Source organism: Mus caroli, chromosome 1 (assembly GCF_900094665.2).
Source record: "Mus caroli chromosome 1, CAROLI_EIJ_v1.1, whole genome shotgun sequence".
Lineage (NCBI taxonomy): Eukaryota > Metazoa > Chordata > Mammalia > Rodentia > Muridae > Mus > Mus caroli.
Genome location: NC_034570.1, coordinates 122,821,297 through 122,837,555, shown reverse-complemented (window position 1 = coordinate 122,837,555; position 16,259 = coordinate 122,821,297). Strand labels below are relative to the sequence as shown.

At 51.5% G+C, this 16,259-nt stretch overlaps 1 protein-coding gene across 2 annotated transcripts in view; it reads left to right on the top strand.

Annotated features, from left to right (window-relative positions):
* The first annotated feature begins 9,099 nt into the window (after positions 1-9,099).
* Rassf5 (Ras association domain family member 5) overlaps positions 9,100-16,259 on the top strand; it is a 66,954-nt gene continuing 59,794 nt past the window's right edge. The window contains exon 1 of one of the 2 annotated variants that reach the window (XM_021160848.1): positions 9,100-9,583. In XM_021160848.1, the coding sequence (XP_021016507.1) occupies positions 9,142-9,583 (442 nt within the window). In that variant the 5' untranslated portion in view covers positions 9,100-9,141. The remainder of the gene's footprint in view (positions 9,584-16,259) is intronic. The other variant, XM_029479910.1, reaches the window with a different exon arrangement.

The window sequence follows — 16,259 nt, the reverse complement described above, 5'->3', positions numbered from 1 at the left end:
ACAAAACAAAGAAACAAAAAACCTACTACCTAATCGTCTGCTGCTCTCCCCAGGACTTATCACTGTTCACAGTCTAGGCTCTGCCTAATATGTGTGAGGACCACTGGAGAACTTTCCTTTATTGAGCCTGGAAGCTAGAGGGGATACCTGGGTAGAACATTCCAACTTGTACTGACTGCTTGCAAATGTAGCCTTTCTTCTTTAGTCTTTAGCCAATACAGTAAGGTGGCTTCCGTAGGCGAGGACTGTAAACAGGAAGCACAGTGATTGGCCCCAGTCCACCCTGTCTTCACCAAAGTCTCCCCATTCATGGAGGATGCTCTCCCTAAATGAGCCAGCAGGGCCAGGAATGGAGAAGGCAGAGCCCTAAAGGGGATGTCTACAGAAAAGGCAGCCAAGGGGTGGGGGTGGGGTGGGAGTGGGGAGCCTAGCTGCTCAGGTTAGGCTTGTTCCTTCACGTATGTTCTCTGAGCCTTAAGCCCATGGACTCAAGTTCAGTCTTGATGACCAGCCCTATCACCAAGCCACTTCTAGCCCGCTCTCTGGGAATGAATTCAGGCCAGCTTTTGCTCATCAGTGGCCCAACAGGGAAGTCCCACAGCGGGTTTTCCCTGGAAGCTCAGAACCCTTGTGTTTGGTGGAGTACAGTGAAAGAGCCAGGGGATTCCATGGAGCCAGATGCAGATGTTCGGGAATAACACAATCCAGACCGAGCCTTGTCTCCTGAGCATGCTCACACGTCCAGGACCCTTCTGAAAGGCTTCACCTGACCAGGATGGCCGAGCTGCTAATATGATTTCTAATTTCATTTCAGAAGAGTTTGAGTGGTCACGGCCCACAACCAGTATTACCTATAAGAGCCTCGGGTGTTGGAAGATGCTTTAAATCTCACCCCTTCCCTGCATCAATTCATTAAAATGAAAAGAATCCATTCAGTGCATCGGGTGGGGAAGGAGAATGCCAGGCTCCTGCCAGGTATTGAAGCTACCAGAGTGACAAGAACACTGTCACCGAGGGACTGGCCCTGAGGAAAGCAGGTGTCTTAGTCAAGGTTTCTATTCCTGCACAAACGTCATGATCAAGAAGCAAGTTGGGGAGAAAAGGGTTTATTCAGCTTACACTTCCAAATTCATCACCAAAGGAAGTCAGGACTGGAACTCAAGAAGGTCAGGAAGCAGAAGCTGATGCAGAGGCCATGGAGGGGTATTACTTACTGGCTTGCTTCCCCGGGCTTGCTCATCTTGCTTTCTTATAGAACCTAAGACTACCAGCCCAGGGATGGCACCACCCACAATGGGCCCTCCCCCCTTGATCACCAACTGAGAAAATGCCCCACAGCTGGATCTCATAGAGGCACCTCCCCAACTGAAGCTCCTTTCTCTGTGGTTAACTCCAGCCTGGGTCAAGTTGACATGCAAAACCAGCCAGTACAGTAAGCATATGACATAATTGCATTGTCTCTCAGTAGACGTTGTGATTGGAATGCACAGCTCAGGTGTGGCAGGGGTCACCCTCCTTTCTGGGCAGTGTGTCTAGAGCAGGCTGGAAGCATGTCACTCGGGAACAGGTGACCCCAAAGCAGAATCTCAGAGAGCATGTGAGTGGCTTGGAATGCACTGGGCAGAAGCACAGGCGTGCATTTCTGCGTTCCTAAGCAGAAGTAGGAAGTTTGGAAAGGGAGGAGCCAGCCCCAAAGGTCATGGCTGGGATGTGGGCTTTGTTTCAAGGAACCAGACTGGTTTTAAGTCAAGTCCAACTGGTATTTAAAGATACCATTCTTGAGTGCCAGTGTGGAGGGTGGAAAGTCACAGAAGAAATAGACCGGAGAGTTCTGAAGTGCATAGTGGGCTCAGTGCTCCTTCTTCAAGTTAGACCTCCCTGGTGCTGAGGTCTCTGTTCTGGGAAGCAGAGATGTAGTCGCTGCAGGTCTCTGGTTGAGTGAGGGGTTTGGATTCTTACAGACATCTAGAAAGATGTCATTGCATTTAGATGTATCTAGGCATCATCTGAGAATAGACCAGCTCAAGGTAGGGTCCTATCTGGGAGAGTGGAGAGCTACCCAAGCTCCCCAGGCTAGAGAATAGGCAGCTGGGGGCTGGGGACGAGACTAAAGCTTCCATCCACGCCTTGGTGCTGTAGAGCTGTGTAGACTCCACAGTTTGCTCTTGGAGACTGGTATCTGGTTAGAAGTAAAATTCCAGGGTCCCACCCAGCATCTGAATCTAAGTAGCAGGGGAGGTGTGTGGGCCAGGAATCTACATTAGTGGTGTAAGTCCTTGGTGAGGCAGAGTTTAGGATGACCCATGAATGGCCCCTGGGCTGGGCAGCTCCTCCTACCCCTCCTGGACAGCTGAATCTAGGGAAGCCCGAGTAAGGCAGAATGGACCTCAATGGCCTGGCCATCCTTCCGTTTCTGCCTTTGGCTTTTGCATGGCCCATCTCTACAGCACTGACTCTTGGAAAGCCCTTCTTACATACTTCAACAATTTCCTGCCCGATTTTAAAGTTAGGGGTTTGGTTGTTTGTTTATTTTGAGATGGAATCTGTATAGCCCAGATCAGACTATAACTCACCATGTCACCAGGAAGGAAGGGTTCTGAGTGGGGGACTCAGTTGTCCTACTGCTGTGAAGAGATACCATAACCAAGGCAACTCTTAAAGGAAAGCATTCAGTTGAGGGACTTGCTTACAGTTTCAGAGGGTTAGTCCGTTATCATTGTAGTGGGGAGCATGGTGACAAGCATAATGCTGAAGAAGGACAGGGAGAGAGAGAGAAGAGGAGACAAACAGACAGACATATGGGGTCTGGTATGGGCTTTTGAGACCTCCAAGCCCACCCCACCCCCAGTGATACACCTCCTCCAACTAGGCTATACCTCCTAATCCTTCCAAACAAACATAGGAGCCTCTGGCGGCCATTCTCACTCAAACCACCAGAGTGGGCAACCCTAGTGGGAAAGGTTAAGGTTTGAACCAGGGTGACCCAAAGGTACTTGATGTTTCTAGGCTGACAAGTCAGAACAACTGCCTTTTAGGGCCTTGGTTTTTCCATACCTCCCTCACCAGAGGGAGGGAGGGGGAAGGAAAGAGGAAGAAGGGAGGGAAGGAGGGTGAAAGATGGAGAGGAACGAGAGCGGCCAGAGAGAAAGAGAGGGAGAAACACTGGGGGGGGGGCAGAAATGGGAGCATCAGAGATAGAAAAAGTGGCAGCGGTGGGTGGAGTGGGGCTGAGGCGGGGTAAAGACAGCCCATAATGTCATCCAAGCCCCTCCGTGCTTGCTAATCTGCCCTAACCCCAGGCTGAGGCTAGCTGCCACCATACCAGGCCCCAGAGCCTGGAATATAAGTGCCTGTGGCTTGCAGTCTCCCCTTTGGCTGAAGGATGAAAGCTGCTGACGAGTATGTCTGGAATATCTGACTTTTTCCAGGGCAGGGGAAAAAGTGTGTGTGTGCACACAAGCCAGCCCATCACAAGCTTGGCTGCGGCCTGGGGTGGAAAGACTGCCTATCTGACAATAGGCAGATGGAGGAGTCACCATGAACCTGCTGCCCCAGCCTAACGACAACACTTTTCAGGAGCACACACACACACACTTTTGTCCCTAAGCACTGTCAAGGGCAGAGAAAACTCCCTGGGGAGCACAAGCATTTGGTGACAGGGTTGATGGAAGAGGAGAACCCACCCTGCACCACTACAAACTGTCCTATGACCTCTGCTCATACACAAAATAAGCAGATAACTTTTTAAAGTCATGCCTGAGAATGCACAATGGTGCTTATCCAGGCCTCCTCTGGATGCAGCAAATTCACCGCAGTGCTCAGCGCCTTGAAGGATTTGCTCACACTGCTAAGTCCCCTCTTCTTTACCCATAGCCCTGAAGGTCTCAGGGTGCCTTCCTTCCGTTATCCCTAGAGCATCAGTTCATGGCTTAAAAAACCTGCCTTGGACCAGACGTTGGCTATGAGCCTACAACTGTGCTCGTTCTATTGGACCCAGCACCCCCTATTTGCCCTGCAGAGAGAAGAGGGTCAGAAAGAGCAACAAGACCCAAGGGAGGGGGCAAATCAAAGGTCACTTGCAACTCCCATTAGGATGGTGGAGATAGTAGGGATACAGATAAGAGTGATGGGTGACCCTGGGATGACCCTGGGGTGCAGGACCTGACACCTGGACCTGACCAAGGAAATAGAGTGATGTCAGATGGGAAGAACACTGGATATGGATTCTGACTCTTCACCCTGCACTTGTATTCACACCGGTTTTATTCACCAGCCCTTCCCATCCCAGCAGGCAGTGCAAAGGCCAATACATAGGTCTGAATGGTCTAGAATCCAGGCAAGGAGCTCTGTGTCAGTCACATGATCCCGTGCCTCTGTTTCTAATCTATAAAGTAGGGACACTGGCCATTGCACATTTTACCAGAGACCCTCACAGATTTACTGTTCTCTAGCAATGTGAAGTGTCACCCCCCCACCTGCCACTGAAAGTTGCGAGAGACCCCCCTTCTTGTGGAGACTGAGCGTTCTGTGAAGCGCGTAGCCTAAGCAGGAAGAAGAAGGCCTTAGGCATCTCCCTCAAATGTTGTACAAGGATCACACAGTCTTATCTTCCATGGCTTCAGACCCATTTTCTGTGCTTCATGTGTCATATTAATCAAAATCTCTTATAAAATATAAGCCAGTCGTCAGACATCATGCCAGTAGGGCGTGAGAATGTTTGGGCACATTTGTATTCATAGATTTGGGGGATGCTTAGGGACCATTGCATCTGCTGCTCCCTTAGCCTGGAACATTGTTGCTCACAGACACGGGTTTTTCTCCATTTAGCTCTGTTTAGATGGATCTAGGAAAGAGCCTGGCTGTCTAATCCAGTAGTTCTCAACCTGTGGGTCGCGACCCCCCAAAGACCACCGGGAAAATGTAGGTGTTTACATTATGACCTATGACAGTAGCAAAATTACGGTTATGACATAGCAACAAGGATAATTTTGTGTCTGGGGATCACCACAGCGTGAAGAACTGTATTAGGAGGGTTGAGACCCAGTGGGCTAATCTGATACAAAACCACCTCACCGTCTGTCTCCTAAAAATGCTGCATTTGTTTTCAAAACCACTCAAGTCCTGGTGTACAGGCATCCCACCTATGGCTTACTGGGTGCCTCTCCCACTAGAGAGCAAGCTTGATGACTGTGTGTCTCTGCCAGACCTCCAGTGCCTGGACAAACACCTAATACACAGTGGATCTTAGAGGGGTACCTGGCTTAAGAAATTAATAACGGCTCTGTGTCCCCGAGGACTGCAGAGGCTATCAGTGCTGATGGTCAGCTACCCCACCCCGACTCTTCTCCGACTCTGAGCTCACAGTGAGGTGCTGTTACCGGCTCTCCCTGTACAGGATGGTCTGTGACCTGTGAATGGAAGTGACCAAGATTTTTAAGCACCAGTGAGGATCAGCAGGGATTTCTCCATTTCCTCCTGGCACAGTGACTGGCTGTATTAGATATGGTGTCTGGGGTCTGCAGGAGTCCTGAGTGACTCTGAGTGCTTGTCATCCTGTACATGGGGCATAAGTGAGAAAGAGGTCTCTATTGTCTGATGCACTGAGATATGGGGCTGCATTTGCAACATAACTTATCCTGACTGACATAGTAATCCTATATATGACTACCAACATCCCCAGAGCTTCCGAAAACCTTCAGAGATTTTAAGCAGCTTCAAATGCTTCAGAGTCAGATAAAACAAAGCTTTCTTTCCCCTTGGAAAACCAGGCCATGTCTGTCTTCCCCTTCTCTTTCTTGCGAGGGGCTGGGGCTGGGGGTTGTCTTGAAATAACTCACCCAACAGGGGAAATAACATGTTATCAGACCACCTCTGAAGCAGCCTTGACCATACTCCTTCCCCTTGGTCACAAATAAAAGCAACGTGTCCTCTCTCCTGGAATGAGTCACAGCTGGGAAAAGTGACCCACCCCACGCTGAGCCAAGATGATCTGCTAAGGAGCAAAGCAAAACAAACAAAACCTCCCAGTAGATGTTCCAGCAGATGTGGTGAGACCTTGAAGCCTGGTGACCAAGGACAAAGTCAAAGATGCCGCTGGCCAGGCACCCATCACCCCAGGTGATGTCTCTCTACCTGAACTAGAGGGGTTTGAGTGATTTGGTGATTTTTTTTTCCCACTTCTTCCCTGGAGGAAGAGTGTGTGTGTATGTGTGTGTGTGTGCATTGGAAGGAGAAGGAGATGTTCTATCATGGGACATGGGAGGGGACTGGATTGGGAAAGATTAAATTAAAGAGGTGAGTCCCACACCTATTGAGGTTGGGGGATAGTTACTCCCCCACCCTGAACTTTTTTTTTTTGTCTCAGAGAGATGGATCTTAAGATAAAGTTGAGAAAGTTTTGGGTGGGTCATATGACATGGCATTATACTATCTCCATCCACATCATCTGTCTTCATCCCAGGAGCTCTGGCTCCATGTCATTTCCCCATCAGCTCTAGAAGCAGTCATCACTCTCCATCAAATCAGAGCCACAGGGAAACCAAACCAGAGTCTTCTATGTAGCCCCATGCTGGGGAAGCCGCACACCTAACTGTCCCAGCCAGCCTCAGTGGACAACAGTTGACACTGATGTCCTCACAGGAGCCTTCTCAGCCAGGGAATCAAAGTTAGCCACAAACGACAGACCCTTGGAATGCCTGGGCGAGAGAAGGACAGAGATGATGGCTGTTGGTCATTATTCATAAATTGTGTCTCAGAACTGGCCTCCCAGGGCTGTGTGTTGCCAGAATCCTGTTACTTACACACCAAACCATCACCCTGCACTCAAGCTGGTCTCTGTCCCAGGTCGTACCCAAAACATGGCACCCCTGAGAGGTACAGGTTTCCAACCTTGTGAAGAAGATGGATAGACACAGGGTAGAAACAAAGCAAACTTTTACATGCAATACAGGTTTCTGCAAGAAGCCAGAGAGCTGCTTGCAGAAACCCTAGAGAGGAGGAGGAAAAGAGCATAAAGCCAGGCTGCACTTCCCCCATCACACTTTGGGAGAAAGTGCCAAGGAAAAGTTCCTGCTGGGCTCTCTCAGTTACAAGGAACCCAGCTCTGGAACAGGCAGGTCCTTTCCCTCCACCCTGCTATGGCTCTAGAGCAATAGTTCTCACAGTGGACCATCAGTACAAATGCTACTATGAGAACGTGCTAGAAATACAAGTCTAGAATCCTAGCCCAGACTTACTGACACAGGAACTTGCCAGCAAGCTGTGATTTAAAAAGCCCTCTAGGGCTGGCCGGCCTCCAAAGCATGGAGCACGGATGTAAAGAGAGCAAGAGGAAGGGTGGAGGGGCAGAGTGGAGGCCTCTTTGCCCTCCGCCCTATCATAACTCTATCAGTTTGGAGTCCTTTCCACTCCCCAGAAACCAGTGAATAAAACGAGGCCCAGAGACCAGGAACGTTTCCTCTGCCATCCACTTGAAAGGAGCAGGATTCTGATTACCACCACTGGGGGGGGGGGGGGGGGGGGGGGGGGGGGGGGGTGGAGAGGCTGTGGAGCAGGGAAGGCTGGGAATTCCCTGGTCACTGGACTTTTAGCCACTGCCTAAATTTACCTTCGAGAGGAAAAGTGAAAGTGAGGATTCCCCAGCCAGACACTAGGGGGAGACCCATCACTAGCCCGGAAAGAACCCTGGAGATTAACGCGTAGGCGAATTTATAGACAATTCCAGGTCTGCTTTCAGAATCCCCACACATTCTATACATACATTATTGCTCCCAATACTCTAACCTGAGGATTCTCATCCCTTTTATAAGGTAGCTTGTGTGCAGAGAGAACCTATGCATTTTTAACCCTGCCTATATTAAACACCGGTACTGTGAAAGTATATATGAATCATTGCTATCCAGTATGATTTAATAAATAATGAGAAAGAGTGTGTACACGTTCACTATAGACATGCCCCTCCCCCAACATTTCTACCAGTGGTTTGCTGAGACCCAAAATACAGAATTTTTGAATTTGGTGCAGTGACTCTATTCCCAAAGTTGCTTGCTGGTGACTGCCACTAAATCAATCAAACCTGTAATTTAAGGGGGGCAGGGGGAGGCGGGAATGTGAGCTAGGCCTAAGTCAGAACCGCAGAACTGGAAAGAGCAAAGGCGCCTGCAGCTACAAAACCAGCCTTTAGAGGGCCCAGGACCCTTGCTAGCCTACCTTGCTAGACCGACCGACGGGGCACAAGTTCGAAAATTCACAGTCCCACCTGTTCTCTATCCCTTTAGACGGCACTGTGGACAGGCCCACTAGTTATTACCACTACATAATTTTCAAGACCCAGTGCAAAAAGAATAGGCCGGGTTAAGAATAAGGATTTTCAAGATGGTGGCGACATAACCTTAAGCCAGACAGGAACCTATGGCACACCCCTTGGTGCTGTTAGGATGCGGACTTCTCCACCCTGCGCCCCTGCTCAGGTGAACCTTCCATACCAAAGGAGGTGTGTAAAGGATTGGCATTCATTTCCGCAGTGATTACTCCAGCAACTAAGGGGGGAGGGGCGTAATTCGGGAGGAAAGCTCCTGTCCACCCATGGGGCACAGAGAGGTCTCTCATGATCACCGGATCACCAAGGATCACCAGTCACTCTAATCCCAGTCTTCGGGGAGGGGCAGTCTATGTAGCAGAGGTGAGAAGGGAGAGAGCTGATGTAGCCAGCTTCCCACGGGCAGCTCGGAGAATCCGCGGGCCGCCTTGCTGACAGCGGCGGGCTAGCTCCCGCCCCGGGGCCACACCAGGGTGCCAAAGCCCTGCCTTCCCACCTGCTCCCCGCCCCGCCGATGTTAGGGCGCCCTGGGAGACGCCCAGAGGGGACGGGGCAGAGCTGGAGACAGGCGCAGGAGCCGGCGCCTACCGAGCTCGCGAAGCCTCTCGGGTGCTCGGACCTTCACCACCGCCTAGTCGCCGAGTCACTCCTAAATCCACGCGGCTCAGACCCGCAGTCGCGCGTGTTGCCCTTCCGGCCTCTCCGTGGGCTCCGCCCCGCCCCGCCCCGCCCGCGGGCTGCGGGCCCTTTAAAAGCGCGCTCGACCGGAGCCGCCCCTTCTGTTGGCCAGGCTCAGGAGCTGCCGCCGCCTGCGGGCCTTGGCCATGGCTTCCCCGGCCATCGGGCAGCGTCCCTACCCGCTGCTCCTAGACCCCGAGCCGCCGCGGTATCTGCAGAATCTGGGTGGCACCGAGCCGCCACCTCCCGCCCGGCCGCGCCGCTGCATCCCCACGGCCCTGATCCCCGCGGCCAGGGAGTCAGAGGTTCGCGGTGGCAGGAGGAGTGGCCGGAGGGACCCCGAGCCCACACCCCGGGACTGCCGACACGCTCGCCCTGTCCGGCCCGGTCTGCAGCCTAGACTGCGGCTGCGACCTGGGTCGCACCGACCCCGCGACGTGAGGAGCATCTTCGAGCAGCCACAGGATCCCCGCGTCTTGGCCGAGAGAGGCGAGGGGCACCGTTTCGTGGAACTGGCGCTGCGGGGCGGCCCGGGCTGGTGTGACCTGTGCGGACGAGAGGTGCTGCGGCAGGCGCTGCGCTGCGCTAGTGAGTGAGGGCGGGGAAGGTGCGCGAGGTGAAGGGCTGTGAGCCCGGGAGAGGAGGCCATTGCCTTTTGTGGCCAGTCCGAACTTTAGGCAGGTTACCTTTGGGAACAGCTGCTGTCCAGTGCCTGGCATCCTTTAATGGCTGCCCACTGACCAGAGGTAGTTGTATGTGTACAGTTACGTATCTTCAGACGGGTATGAGCCTTCTCCCCCGTGCGCGCAAGCAAGCTTGTTTGCAGGTTGGGACTGATGGCTCTCCACAAGGTCATTGTGTCTTACGCACACCCTCTTCTTCCTTTAGTTGTGAGTTTTAAAAATTAGGTAGTGATATTGATAACGAAGTGAGTGTTTGACCCTTACTTATTAGGGTTAATGGGGAGATGATTCGGTGGTCACCTCAGGTTCTCTCAGGCTCTTCCTCCTAGGGAGCTGTTGGCATGGGAAGCCTGGTTAGGCTTTGAATGGAAACAGGCTGTGAGGCTGAAAGATGCCAAGGTCACCTGCACCTGAGGCCTCCTCAGCCCTCCACATCTGACTCAATGCTCTATACTCTGCTCCAGTGTGTGACTGTGCCTCGTGGCCTCCTCTTCCTCCTCCTGTCCCCCTGCACCCACCTTCCAGCCCTAAAATCACTAAGCTCCCCGCCAGTTCCTTCCTTCCACAAGGCATCCCCACTGGCCTGCTGACTTCTCCCAATCTTACTGTAACATTGGGCACAAGTATAGAGAGTTTCTGAGCAAGTCTGCACTCTTTTTAGGGCTTATCATTACCTCTCGCCAATGGTGAGTCTGTGTATCCCTGTAATAAGTCTCCTCCCCACCAACCCAGGGATCTGCTGTTGCCAGAGGATACTCATACCCATGTGTTTACGTAGCTCCTTTGAACATGTGAAGCACACAGTGCAATGACAGCTTCCCGCAATCATCTGTGGACATGGATTACAGTCACATCTTTTGGTAAAGGGCCGTCCTCTGTTGCCTCCTTTAGACTGCAACACTGGACAGCAGCAGCTAGCACTACTACCCTCACTGTAGCCCATAGCAACTCCCTCTCAGCGGCTCCAGAATATGTGAAAGGAAAAAATGGGAGCTGTTCTTCCCACCATGAGCATTCCCCATACAGGTGCCTGTTGAGGAGAGGGCTGGGCATGTAGAGTCCTGTGCACGGACTACTGTCCCTTCTAAATGTTGCTGACCTGCAGACGAATCCAGTGCAACTTACCTCTGGGCCCGCTGCTAGCTTTATCTCCCTCCGTGTTCCTGAGTGCTTTGCAGTACCCACTAGCCCTGGACACAGAGGACGAGGCAGTGGATTCACTGTTATGGATCTACTAAGGCTCAAATTCCAGAAGCTGCACTGTCTGAGAATATGCTTGTTGCAATTCCCGCTTGTTTAGACTTTGAGGGACTGTCAGCTTTACACTGAGTTTGTGATATTCTTCTGGTTAGCAATGATGCTGTGTTGGCAGGATTCTATGGGTATCTGTGCAGTACTCCGTGGCAAAATGAGCATCCTCATACCACATTAGAGTTGTTTATTTTCCTTGCTCCGTCCCTAAATAGTTTCCAGCACTTGGGAAATAGTGTCCTCCCTGCCATTTCCTTCCACAAGGCATCCCCACTGGCCTGTGACTTGCTGAGGTCCTTTCACTTTCTTGGGTTCCTGTGGCCCCGGAGTAGTCAATTTCCTACCAGCCAGAGATGCCTGAACACCAAAGAGGCAGCAGAACTGAAGCCAGGAAAGCCACAGAAAGGAATCTCTGTTTGTTTTTTTTAATATTTAACTAGCCGTGAGTGTTCGGCTGACCAGGAGAAAGTTGAGACAGTTTTGGTGTGCGGGACAGACTCACCAGACATCTGGTGCTAAGCTGAGGTCTGGCTCTCTGAGAGGGTTTATTTTTTTATTTTCATTTTTGAAAAGTATGGGTCAGAAAAGGAAGTTTTGAAAGGTAATCCTGGAGCTGGGAAGAGGGGGGCAACTCAGTTGGCAAAGCAAGCATGAGGACCTGAACCTTAGAACCCACATTTAAAATAAATAAATAAAAGCAGGCATGGTAGCACATGCCTGTAACCTCAGTGCTGGACGGTGAGTGGAGACCGGCAGAGTCCTGTCTGGCCCTCACTGGTCAACCTGAGCTACTTGTACACATAGACACAGGCACACACGCACACCTCAAACTAGAACCAAAGTTCCGGCTTTGAATCCGAAATGTTACTTAGTCTCTGTGTGACCCCATGAATCTCTGTGTTGCCCTCACTTGTCTTTAAAAAGTGGGGATAATGATCTTATCTACAGCATCGTGTTAATGTGGGGATTCAGTGTATTAATCATATATGTGCACGTTGATTAGAAAAGTGCCTGGCAGGGTACACAATGAACGTCCAATTAGATATAAGTGTGACCATTGTCTCCTCCCATTTAAGAGCGTTAATGGCTACCTGGGGCTCACTCTGCCGCATAGTATAAGCATGGGGTACGGTTTTCAAGCTTTGTTTGGTGGTGGAGTTGAAAGCAGGAAGTGGATAGTATATCTTGGGAGTTTAGGTATGTGAAGTGTCCGCTAGACATGGCATCCCTGCCTTAGCGCCTCAGGTGGAAGCCAGCTGGGATGAAACCCACAGTCCCGTGTCCGAGACTCCTCTGCACCTGGCTTAGAGAGAGAAGCCTTTCCGAGCAGCACTTGCGACCGGCAGAGCACCATGCTGGTTTCCTTAAGCAGTGGCTGGAAACAGATGCATGTTGACACCACTGAGACTCAAAGGCCAGTGGGGCTGTGAATGACATCTGTCTGTTTAGGAGGCTGACACTGGGTGGGAGCTGGGTGGACAAATGGGCTTTCAATAAGGGACGTTTTAGAGAACTGCCTTGCCTCGCTTACGCTTGGTCGTACTTCGAAGGTCTGTAGCAGTGCTAGTTAACCCTGTTAAGTTCAGAGCCAGTGCTCAGGACTAAGTCTGAGCGCTGGCAAGACGGTGCAGTTGATAAAGTGCTTGCCGAGCAGGTATAAGATTCATGAAAAAGCCTAGCCCTATATAGTGCTCACCTCTAAGCCAATACCAGAGAAACAACTTGATGGTCAGCCAGTCTAGCTATATTGATCAAACTCCAGGATCAATGAGAGACGCTGTCTCAAAAATAAAATGATGAACAATCTGAGAAGACAATCTATGCTGACCTCTGGCTTCCAGACACACAACACCTGTGTGACACATGCACACACACAAATCGAATGTGTTAGATAGGGAAGGAAAGCCAGTGGGCTTGATGCAAATGCTTGCAGAGATGAGAGCTCTCAGAACCACCATGCTTTCTTTTGGGGTGGGGTGGGGTGGGGTGGGGTGGGGTGGGGTGGGGGTGGTAGGCACTAACTCCAACCTTCCCAGAGATAGCAGTCAGCAGCAAACAACCTGGGAATTCCTCCAGCTGCCTCTTGCCCTCTCTTGTGCGGAAGGCACATAAAGATGGCCGCCTGCCATGTGTCTCCTTTGAGTGGGTGTGTGAACGATCCTGGGCCAGGAAATGGTCTGGTAGTCGGAGAAACCAAGTCAAGTTCTCAACAAGGGGGGGGGGGAGATTTCAGGTATCTGTTGAAAACTGTTGATGTGTGGGTACCCCAGGTTGGCTCCAAGAAAGAGCCCCTCTGAAGGGGTAGTTATCCAGAGCCATGAGTATAATAAAGAAAAGTAATTGGAATGATTGGTCTAAAAAGGGGGCCTCCCTGGGGCTCAGACCCCTCACCTCCCCCACCTGTGATAGACTTTGATTACATCGTGAGAATCATGTACTCGCTGCCGAATGCCTAGGGAGGGGCTCCTGACTTTGCTTCTTGAGAGCTGCTCAGTGTCTCAGAGTTGCTTGTCTGCTCTCCTCTACTTCCTGTTGCTGTATTAATGGCTGGGTTTAACTGGTTTAGATCCTCTGTGAGATTGGAGCCACCCAGGTGGCAGCTCACCTATTCTATTAGGGGCTCTTTGCAAGTCTGCTAGGACCCTGATTTTGGCTACTCCCCCATCCCCACCCTACTGTGGCAGACAAAAGTCTTCATAGAAAGCATCCTGGCCTCTGCCCTTTGATGTGCTGCCGCAGTCCAGGGTTTACTCTGGGCACTTGGGAGCTGTTTGCCCAGGGCCCCCAGCACTGCTGGAGATTAGGTTTTCCTTACTTTGGAGCTGTATTATGTTTGGGAAGCTGGGGAAATTAGGCTCTGACATTGAGGTTTTGTTGTTAAAGATGACAAACACCCAGTTTTCTCCTCTCCTGGATCTAATTGAAGTTTGCTTAGGAAAGGCCTTTTGGGGGACGGTGTTAAAACACAGGGAAACGGCAGCGGTGGGACCCTGACTCTCCAGTCCATACCCCTAGTTTTCCTTTCTTTCCTTCATTTTCTCAAAAGATGAAAGCAGGGGATTAAATGTGAGCCGATCCCCACCCCCCATTCATCAGAGCATGGAACGCCATGATTGTAGAATATGGGGGCTTGAATCCCAGGTATAGTCAAAAATGATTAATGTCGCTTGTCTACGGCCTAATTAGACTTGGTAATGAATGTGTGTGTTCGTCTGCTGGAGCTGAGAGTCATTAGGTGGCAGGGAATTGATGAGGTCGGGGCGGGCTGGGATCTTTCCCTTTTTCCAATCCCGCTCTTGAAGCAGCCGGTGGCAAGCTTGGCAGGTAAGCCCCCTGAGTGGCGAGCGAACGTGACAAGGAAATCAGCCTCTGCCAGCAGGGAGGACTCTGCCGGACTGGCAGAGCGAATTCCAGCCAGGGAGAATACACTGGTGAATGAGGCTTGGGCCAGGCCAGCCGAGGTCTGGGGAACTACCCAGGACATTTCACGTGCCAGCAATGCCTCTGCTCTGAAGAAACCCATCTCCATACTTGCTGCCACACTCATCCTCAAAGTAGCCAGCCTCACAAGGCTGGAATGTGGGAGGCTTCTGCCAAGCACTCACCTGCCTGGGGCTTTCTTGGCCAGCTTGCTAGCAGGAACCTTTCAGATAGAGTTAATGCTGCCAGACCTGTCAGACTTTGAGGCATCTAGGCCTCCAACACGTCTCCCCACTGTGGGCCCAGTGCTCAGCCCCTTTATCATAGGCAGCTGCCAGACATGGCAAGGTGGCGTGTGTCACATCCCTGCCCTCCCAGGGATCTTGCTGGCTCTCACTGCTCAGTTACCCATAGAGGGCGGCTGCTTGCCGCTCTTGCCCTGCCTGGGGTGTTATTAAGACTGGTGATAGATCAGTAAACATCCCTAACTCTTCCTGTTCGCATTCCAGAGATGGTAAGATTTTTTGGAGGGTAAGTAGTTGTGGGTGCGCAGGGCATGTAAACGCCCTGGCCCTGCCCATTATGTCCCTTGCCCTGGCTTTAGTCAGTGCCCGGCGCCTGCTCCCAGTTGATGGATCCTGGTTTGTCCTCCTGCCGCAGGCCACCTCTGCCCTCCCAGATGGATGGTCTTAACTCTGCTGTCTGGAGCCACCCAGCACTTCTCTCTCACAGGGCTCAGTTCCAGCTCTCCCCTACTGGGTCAGGAAGTGCTGGCGGCAGCTGACTCTGCAAAGGCCAGCCCTGACTGGGGAGATGGCTTTGTATTTAGTCATATTCGGTTTTTTTCCAGGCATTCTGGCACGCTCCTCTCCCCCATGTTCTGAGTAGGAGCTCTCGGGGTTGAGAGGGAAGCAGAGCCAGACTTGGGACTTTGGGGAAAGAAGGAAGAGGCTAAGGAGATGATGTCAGGTTCCTCACTGGCTGTTCTCCCTGGGGACACTGGGTCAGTGAAATAAAGAATGTGCTGGGAATAGTCTCGTGCACCCTGCCGCAGGGTCAAGGGTATCCTATCTCAGACCCATGCCAGTAATATGTGGGTCTTCCCTGAAACACACACACATACACACTATGCTGAGGAGACATGGGCAGAGCCTGGTGGACCTCAAGACCTCTCCACTGTGTGTTCATTAGCAGAAGCGGCCAACATGTCTGTGCTGGGCCTGTTCTAGCCTGCTTGTGGTTCCTGGCATAGAGGAAGTTCATAAGATGCATCCACTGGGAAATCTGAAGTTGTGTCTCTTTGCACTGTAGTTGGGGAAGAAGGAAGTGCACTGAGGTGCCTCTTAGAGCCATGGCTTGCAGCTGAGGGTCTGGGTGGCCATGGAGGTCTAAGTATCACATGTTTTCTTTAGGGTGTTCCTTCCTAGAGCCATTGCCTTGACTGCTGTTGAGGACATCAGGAGGAAAACCACAAGGTGGCATTGCAAAAAGGGCTTGTCAGGGGTGGTGTCCAAGATTTAGGCTGCTCATTTGCATGTGTCACTGGGCAGGTGGGTGGTGGCTAAGTATGACCCTCACCTGTGACCACAGAGGCTGGGTCATATTTACTTTTTGGCAGATGAGTAAATACCTGAGCAACTTCTGCCACCCTCGACTCCCTGCTTCTTGAATAGACACATTTCCAGGTCTAGAGCGGCCATTGGCTGAAGAAAAATGACAGCTTGGACCTGGAAAGATAATTCAGTATGTTAAGTACTTGCTCTGCAAGCATGGTGATCGGGGCTTGACCCCTAGCACCCACATAAAAAGCTGGGCATAGGGCTGGTGAGATGGCTCAGTGGGTAAGAGCACCCGACTGCTCTTCCAAAGGTCCAGAGTTCAAATCCCAGCAACCACATGGTGGCTCACAA